The following is a 9,015-nucleotide window of genomic DNA, read 5'->3' as shown; positions in this document are numbered from 1 at the left end:
TCAGCACCTGGCCAAGGGTCGCCGGCCGAGCCTGGGTCCGGCCCAAGCGGGGCTGGCGACCCTTGGCCAGGTGCTGAAGTTGCAGACGATGTGGTGGCAGTACTGTACGGACCCGGTGCGACCACCTGTGGTTGAGCTCTTCGCTGGCTTGCATACAGCGCCGCCATAGCCACTCGCTGAATCCATTCTCTCCCCGACGCCACTGACGCCGAGAGAGCTTGCTGCTTGTGCTGGGCTAGCGGCTGGGTCGGCTGCCACTGTGCTGGAACTTGAAGGCCGTGCTCACGGTGCTGCTGCTGCACTGGGAAATGATGGGTCCGGTGTTCCTGCTGCGTCAATGAAGGGTGCTGATGTCCAGACTGCTGCTCCTCCTGCTGCTGGGGCTTCTTCTCCGCTGGCGAATGATGATCCTTCTCCTGCTGCCCGGGATAGTGGTCCTGTGGAGATCGATGCGGTAGTTGGCCCTGCTGCCGCTGCTCCTGCGGAGAACTGCAGTGGGGTTGGCAGCCCGAAGACTGATCCGGAGGGGGGGGTGCCAGGCGGTGGCCGAAACCTTCTTGCCGAGCTAGCTGGTGTAGATTCACACACGGTGTCTGAGCGAGCGAACGCAGAGCTTGCTGCTGCTGTGCGTTTGCAACGGGGAGCTGGTAGCTGGCTATCTGTTGAAGCTGATGTTGAAGGAGCTGCGGTGCCACATGAATCTTCGTGCTCAACGGCGCAGCCTGGTCTTGCCGAGTCACAACTGCAGACAACTGTACACCCGGTGCCACAAGAGGAACTGATCGGTGAGGGCGGTCTGGAGGGCTCTCGTCGCTGGCTGCTCCTTCGGTCCCCGGAGCCCTAGTATGGCCCAGCAACCCGCCTTCGGCGTCTTTTGTTTTAAGCCAAGACGGCTGAAATCTCGGGAATCCAGTGAAAGATCCACCTGACACGACCGTCACGGCAGAAGGCGGCACCGTTGAGACAGGAGGACAGGAAAAGGAAGGCTGCTCCGCATGGGGCAACCCTCGCTTTTCTTCGGAGACTGCCTGGTGAAATGCAGAACCGCTACACTGGCGTGATAAAAGTGGCACGGTCGTCTCTCCATTAACAGGCACGCGGGAAGCCGAAGATTGTGCAGAATGTGCCCGAACCCGGCGACCGGTCACAGGCATCACTATCGAGATGTCATGGCTCGTCGGGATGCCAGGTAAGTGGTTGCCCTTTCCGAGCGCCGGACAAGCTCTACTCGGAATCGGAGAATTTGGGACTGAGATCCTGTTGGATTTAGCCACCACGTTGGCCGTGCCAGAAATCACTGCAGACTGGGGGTGACACGCATCAATGGCTTGAGCCTGAAACTGATGCGGCCTCAGAACCATCGGTATAGGCGCGAGGTCTGAAACACCTGCACGAGCGGAGCTAACACCGCCGCGGCTGTGCTTACAAAGTGGATCCTCCTTTGGTGCAGGCGAGATTTCTCCGATAGTCCTCTCGGACTGCCCTTGACCTTGTCCTTGCTGGATACAAGTAGTTCCTGAGGAGCTGGTATTGTGCTTGGGGCTTTGGCCTCCACCCATAACAGCCGGCAGTGTCTCATCGCTTTTCGAGCGGATGGGGAAGGCGCCACGAACCCGGCCACCACCATTTTCCCCAGATATGCTACCTGCACGCCCTCTTTCCTGGTGTTTGAGCCAGCCACGAGCGCCTGTGTCGGCTGGTTCACAAGAACCAGCAACAGGCATGAACCGGCCCTGCGAGTCACGCGCGGGTATGCCCCTGCTGATTGTTTGAGCTCCCAATAAAAGTTTAGCATTTTTAGTCGCACTGTGTGTCATATTTTCATCTCCCGAACATTGCCCAGCGCCTGCCGTCCTTGGCGTGTTGCTGTCGAGCGCCATAGAGGGTGGCCCAGTCGGAGATGCGGGATCCAGGGAACCAGCTACTAACTGGGGTTTCTTGCGAGGCCGCCCGCGGCCCCTGCTTTCCCCTTTACCTCCTCCGTGCGTCGCGACTGCGGCGCCAACTGAAGGTGAACTGTGGGCCTGCAAGAAATGTCTGTTAGTCAGCAGCGGCCCAGTACTCGTAGCCGCTCCTTCCTCAGTGTGGAAAGCTGCCTCCGCTGCAGCTGCCCTGCGTTCTCGGCGCAGTCGGCGCTGAACGATAGGGTCCGCCTTGTCTTCCCCTTCCGTCGTGAACCCACTGGCATCATCGCTATCTGAGCCAAACAAAGCGTAAGCAGCGCGTCGTCGCTCGGAAGGCATCTTGTCAGTCCCACTATCGTGTCCCAACCAGGATATGTGCCCGTTGCCGGTACTGGTTCTGATGCCGCTGCAGTTGACCATCTGATCTCTCCGGAGTCGGCGTTCTATGCTGAAAACCCCCAGACGCTTCAAAGCACCACGCAGTCGCATGTCGACTGCCTCCCCTAGCCAGTCACAACGGAGCTCCTCGGCCCCGTCTGCTTTCTCGTCCTCAGCGACATCCAGCCAGCTAGCCTCACCCCTACTTGGCGCTTTCCCCTCAAGGGCTAAATGTCCGAGCATACTCGCCCGCCTCCACCCGAAGGAGCCAAGACGACCCCACATTTGCCGGCGTCGACGTTGACGACGAGCCAACTGGGCAAGGATCAAGTCCGAGAACGCTCGGTATAACTCGAAATTATTGCAGAATGGCTCACCCTGCTGTGTCCCATCGGCAGAATCAAGCCAGCTCTCCGGCTGCTGAGTGAACCCAGCACCTTTCAGCGATCTCGCACGCTTCCTTGCTGGGCCTTGACCTGTTCCTTCGAACGCTGAGACTGGCCGTAATCCCACTCCCGCGAAAGCCGCCGCGTCACCTCCATTATTGCAGCTAGCACTACTCGAGCTCCCTGAAATGTCTGTACTACCCGGAGCACGTGCCTCCCCGAAGGACACTCCAGGCTCAACCGGATTTTGGGGGTCGGAACCAGAGAGTTTTCTTTTATCTCGGCGCAAAGCACGAACACCTAGCGACGGTGGATCGAGTAGCAAAGAAGTCAAGAAATCCTCCGGCTCGCTCGGGGCCCTCAGGCTTTCGTGCACACAGCGATGGCGACCGTCGAAGCAGACACACTGACGCGGTGGGTTCCGGACACCCGGTTGGACCCCTGACTCTCCTGCTGGATCTTCTACACGTTGAACCTGCGAGCTGCTTTGCCTGCTGCTGGGGGTAACAGAAGGAAGTGCACAGTAACCAGACTCAGTTGCCTGTCGACGTCCACTGGTCGATATGTCAACACGCGCAGCTGATGCGGTGTTTGCGACACCGGCGTCTGTTTCGTGTTTCGCACCCTCTCCGCCCTGGTTAATTGCGGCTGAACGGACGACTTTAGTCGCGTGTTCTTTTCCGCCGGGAGGCGGCGTAGAACGGCTAGCTGCCGCATTATTCGTAGAAGACGAACACGACACCCCGCAAGCGTCTGACTTTGTCAGGGAGGGGGACCCAACGTAAGTACAGTCCTCCTGCAGGCACTTGAACTGCAGACGGTTCAATCTCAACTCCAGGAAACATCGCAGTCGGTCAAGCGATTCCTGATTCAGTCTCCAAAAGACTTTCTTCTCCTGCAGGTTACTTCGCACAGGAACGCTGCTGCGCTCACCTCCCGACCCTGTTCCCTCCCGGTCTTGAGACAAAGTCTGCAGCTGCGACTTCTCCGTACATTCATAAGCATGCTGTTGCCCCCCTGTTCGGATTCCAGCTGTTGAGTTATTCACAGAAATGCTTCGACCTCTACTATGCAGACGTGTCCTTTCCCTTTCAAAAACATCGAGCACCAGGGGTATGTACCTGCAGCCTTCTCCCTCTTCGTGACAAGACAGTAGTCCGGTACCGCAAGACAACCTCTGGCTGCTGGGCTCCCATACGAGGCCGCAGATGCCTCGAGCTCGGAGTAGGTGGAGTGCCTGGTGTATGACCCGCCATTCCACAGCTCCTAGAGGCTCGCTTGCTGGGGGCAAAAGCGGGTTACCGTGAGCTCGAGCCGACGTCCACGGCGGTCCCGAGGGAGCCGTGGGCGAGCCCGAAAAGCGAAGCTTGAAGGATGAAAGGGGGGACATGGAAGGAGAAGAAGGCGGGCTGGAAGACCGAGACGTAGAAGAAGACTGTGTATCACTTGGGTCAGTTGACACGTCGTCCGCGCTACGTAGATGGTAGTGGTCTCTCACTGAGGGGCGTGCAGCACATGCTGAGGCCTGTGAGTCACGAAGAGACACAAGTCTTCGGTGCTCACGTGCTTGGACGACGCGAGCATCGCAGGACGCGTCCCCAGCGTAGTCGTGCAACTCAACATCTGCTGTTTCCCCAAGCTGGCCTCCACCAGCAGCTGGACACGGCAGAGAGAGCCGCCAAAGCAACTCTTGTTCCGATGTCAGCGGACTGCAATCTACAGCGCTCTTTCTTCTACTCTTCCCTTCTCGTCTGCTCTCAGAGCGTCTCGTTATCTCCTCTTGCTCTTCACGAGTGCTCACAGAATCTCTTAACGTCCCAACAATCGGACGAGCGGGGAGGCGGCCATCAGGCCTGACAGCTGATCCGACGTTGCCACCCCTGTTTCCCTGAGAGAGGTCCTTCCCTCCTTGGATGTTGGCGGCGACCACGTTGTTTTGTTTGGGCTTCACTTCAATTTCGCCTTCTTCCATGTCCTCATCATCCGAGATCTCTACACAGATAACTGTGCTGGACCCAGGACTGTCCCCCAGACCCTCCGGATCATCCCCTTTCGCTTCGCCAGTTGTCTGATGATGTGCGCTGCGAGGTGGTTCTCCTTTGAAACGTTCTTCCAAAACGCTCGCTTTGCATGTCGGGAATCCGGGTAAAGAAATTCCTTTGTTTACTGCCACTATGCTGCGAGTAGAGCTAACATGACTCCCTGCAGAAGGGCCAGGGGAAACACTCCTCTCTGCGCCACTTGGCTGGTGTTCACCGTTACTCGAAGCTGCTTCACGCCCATCGGCACTCCTTGCTGGCGGCAGGGAAGGACGGCTCCCCGATGCTGTTTCTTTTACTCTTTGTTCTACGCCTCCTCCCACTTGGTGTCGCGAATCCGTACCGACACTGAAGGGAGAACGGGTATGATCTGAGGATGAGTGCGCGTCACCGACCAGCAGTCTTTGTCTCTTGAGTGTTCGTGTGCTTCCACCTTTCTCCACTGAAATCGATCCTTCTTTTCCACCCCTGACCGCTCGATTCGAGCGGGAACCGACTGAAGATGCGCCGCAGCTCTCTTCACCCGTAGCACCACGCTTCTTGGACGATCCCGAGAAGCCTCCCGACACGCACGAAGAGTCCGCAGGGGCGCTGGAAACACTTTCGTCTGACGAAATAATATCTTGTGTCACCTGAGGGCGCGACGAGGGCGGCTCAGCCGCCTCGACGGAGGACACCGGGTGAGAGAAACCACCATGTTCTCGAAGTCCGCTTGCAGAGCTACCTCCTGGCAAGGGAGAGTTAACGCCACTCCCCAAGCCTTGGGACCGGACGCTTTTCCCACTGGACACGCTTTCAGCAGCTCTGCTGAACTTACTGTCTGTCGACCCTGCCGAGACACCTCCACCTCCACCTTCACTTTTCTTGCAGTGGTTAGCTGCGACAGGATTAGAGACAGAGGAAACGGCTCCACCGTTTCCTCCGTGACACAGAGACACGAAACCCACAGGTGGCTGTGGAACGGCTGGAAGCTCTGTTGTATGCGGCAGTCGGCTAAACCCTGGGGCTTCTCCATACGACAAGCCTTTCTGCCATCCTGCAGCCGCCGCGGCCTGATATATTCCACTTCCCTTCGAAGCCTGCTTTTGAATCTGCAAGAGCTGCCCTCCCCCCACCGAGGCGCAGTCTTGGATGGCCGCCTTTCCAGTAGCAGTCGGATTGCCTTGTTCCCCGAGGCCGCTAAGCTCCGGCTTGGCAGGAGATATTCCGGGTTCCACAGTCGATTCCCCGCACCGTGCACTCGACACGCCCTTCTCTGCCTGTGCAGGATGCACACGCTGCTGCATATCTGAAGCGGACCCAGCAGTAGAGGGTGTTTCTGTTTCTTGTGCGCTTGGTGGCCTCCCTGGGCGTCGTCCACGGCGGTTAGCTGGCGCGGGAACTGGCGAGCTTGAGGAGGAAGAGCCTGAAGCCGGACTGGGGACGTCATAGCCGAAATGAACAATGAGTTGGCGCGGATGGCGCATAGGCTTCTGCATGAATTCGAGCTGCTCCGGTTCAAAAAAATGCAGGAGTTTAGAGTGAAAAACGAGGGGGAGAGGACCGGGAGGAGGCGAAGACGGCGAGAACGAAGAAGCTGTCAACTTGGTTAAGGGAAGGGGAAATACCCGAGACGCACCTGCACAACATACATGACATACGCCGTAACAGATTTACAAGGCCGAAACAAATTTGGACCCGCAGAAGCAGCCAGGAGACCGGAAAAGTGCTGGCGAGAGAGACGGATCATCGCCGGCGCTGTGTGGCTACGTTGGAGAAACAAGTAACCATCAGGACATTCTCCCTCACAGCAATTGCTCACTAACCAACCACACGGCTAAAGAAACGACGGACACCTGTTTCCTCGCCACAGGTGTCGTTTTTTTGACGTGCTCGTAGATTCACACGACTCTTTCACGCTGACCCTCCGGTTGGTGTTTTCGATAAGGTTGTGCGGGTGCGCCCTCAGTATCTGTGCTTGACTCTCCTCATCTTCACTTCCTCCACTGCGAACAACCCTATGCCCTGAACCTGCCTTCGGCGAGTTCACAATCTTCCCAGAGAGGCACCCGGGAAAACGTGGGGTCTGACGACGTGTTTGTAGCCGCGCAGAAGCTCTCACACTTAAGCTGTGACGGGTAGCTAATCATACAGAAGCGACGAATGAGCACCCTTTCGTTTGCCTACCAAAATCAGTCTTGTTCGCTTGAATGCCTAGCTCCTTTGGAAGGAGGACACAGGAGCCGGCGGGGCCTCCAAAACCCCACAGTCTCCGCTCTCCTTTCTCTTTCTCTGCCTGGTAACGAACTCGTAGTACTTGCTCTCGCAGGGACGCCATCGTCCACTCGGGTGGAGGCACCAAGACCTGCAAAGGCCTAAGTCGTCCAACAAAGACGGAGAGGAGACGTCCGGAGTCGCATCCTTTGCCGCTTCCTGTACTTTTCGTTGCCGAAGAGTTAGACGATGAAACCCCAGAAGAACCGCTGCTTCCTCCTTTGCTTCCTCCCGGTCCCATACGATGACCCTGATGCCCGCCGCCGGGGGAGGCTTGCAGCGACGTTGTGGCGGCTTTTGAGTGCAGGAGGACTACTTTCGCTTTCAGGCGTGCAAGAGAACAGGTGGGCGACAGTGCAGCATTTGCGGAGCGTCTCGGGTCGCTGGCTCCACAGGATGCCATCACAGCTTCAGCGTAAGGGGGGTTGAAAGCGCAGGAAGGCGGAGACGTCAACACTGGGTATGAAGTACTATGTGACAAGATTGAACTTGGAGCCGTAGCAGGTGATTCAATCTAATAGCGCACACGCCATATCACAAGCAGCAGCTCCGCACGCCAGCTTGCAAACAAATCTAAAGCGGGAGACCATCGGAGGGAAGACGAGAAGGCCCCTCAAGACATGATTGATACGAGAAAGCCTGCGACTTTGGGTTCGGAGTGGGGAGTGTCCGTAGATAGAACGCCTCCACACCTCAGGCAAGGGATTCCACTCACACCATGCTCGTGCCGTGATTAGAGGTCCACAAGAGCACCAAACCCAAGTACCGAACGCAGCAGAATTTGAGTCGCTTCGCCCAGTAGTTGAGGACAATAGTGACCGGAGGAAAGCAAGTCATATGGATATGTGTACACTCAAGAAGTGTGTTTCTTTGCCAGTGGCGAGCGTACATGGTGCCTGGCGCTACATTAGATGTGTATCGCGTAATGCTAGTGGTGAATCTGAATCCTGTCCGCCTTTCTGATTTCGGATATCTTGAAACTCCCGACATTCCCGTTTTCTTGACCACATAGAAAAGCTTCAGCACATGCTGACCACGTGCTGCAAGTCCGCATTCATCGACACCTAAGACGATAATACGTGTACCACCGCGGACTCCCTCCGCATCATGCATCAGATGTAATTACGTCAACACAGCAACCCTCTGAGCCTAGGCTTGTCTTCACCTTGACCTCTCCTCAAGAGAAAAGGTGTCAAAACCTCCCTCACCTGACAAACAATCCCGATGGCTGTGAAGAAAAACTTCCCTGCGTCATCTTTGCCCCCCAAATCGACTTCGACCCACGATCCGACCCCGAAGGGAAGACGATGAGACTCTTTCTCATTCCTTTGAAGAAGTCCATCGTCTGTCGAAGCCGGAGTCATTTTCGCATGATCTAGGTCACCTCTCCCACTGTCTCGGTGACCACCACAGGTATCCCTGTCGTCGCCTAGCTTCGGGTTTTCGAGAGACATGGCTGCTTTTCCCGATAGACTTCCATGTGACTCACGCTTCGCATCACAAGACGCACCTCCAACAGTCGTCTTCACCGTGTGTGCGGCAGCAGGGAAGGCAGTGGCCTCTCTTCCCTGAAGGCCGGAAGAGGCTTCGGTCTCCGTTTCACTCTGCCTCGTCTTCACTGGACTGTCTGAAACACAACTATTCGCGGCAGCACTTCCCTCGCACCAATGCCACGCGAAAGCTGCAGGTTCCACTCTGGATATATGGACCACATCATCAAAGATTCCGAAGAGCTCCTGAAGGTCTGCTGTGAGCCGAAAATGAGGATCCCCCACGCCCCACGTGTAAGAAGGAGAAGCGGAGGCAACAGCATGGGATGCCACAGCAGCCGCAGCCGCGACAGCAGCACGGCGAGATGACGTTCGACCGCTAGGGCGAGACCAGGCCATTGCCCTGTCTGCGTGAGTGAAGTACTGATTACGGTCAGAAGAAGAGTCATCGCCACCGGGCGAGAGCATACGTTTCAAGCCGCGGGAAAAAGGTGGAGTCAACAGCTTGTGAGAAAGAAAAAGTGAGGATGACTCTTCTTCTGACCGTAATCAGTACTTCACTCAC

General features: G+C 56.8%; 1 protein-coding gene across 1 annotated transcript; it reads right to left on the bottom strand.

Moving 5' to 3' along the window:
- Window positions 1-59: 59 nt before the first annotated feature.
- On the bottom strand, window positions 60-8,958 carry CSUI_010370 (uncharacterized protein; the record flags this gene model as incomplete). The annotated part of the gene is made up of 3 exons (XM_068070474.1): window positions 8,169-8,958; window positions 6,874-7,474; window positions 60-6,325 (listed from the first exon to the last, which is right to left on the bottom strand). Coding segments are annotated over exons 1-3 (7,617 nt in total), but the record flags the coding sequence as incomplete, so codon positions are not given.
- Between the last annotated feature and the right edge of the window lie 57 nt (window positions 8,959-9,015).

Source organism: Cystoisospora suis (genome assembly GCF_002600585.1).
Source record: "Cystoisospora suis strain Wien I chromosome Unknown contig_7265, whole genome shotgun sequence".
NCBI classification, from domain to species: domain Eukaryota; phylum Apicomplexa; class Conoidasida; order Eucoccidiorida; family Sarcocystidae; genus Cystoisospora; species Cystoisospora suis.
Note: the sequence above shows the minus strand (reverse complement) of the source record. Positions and strands in the feature narration are given on the sequence as shown.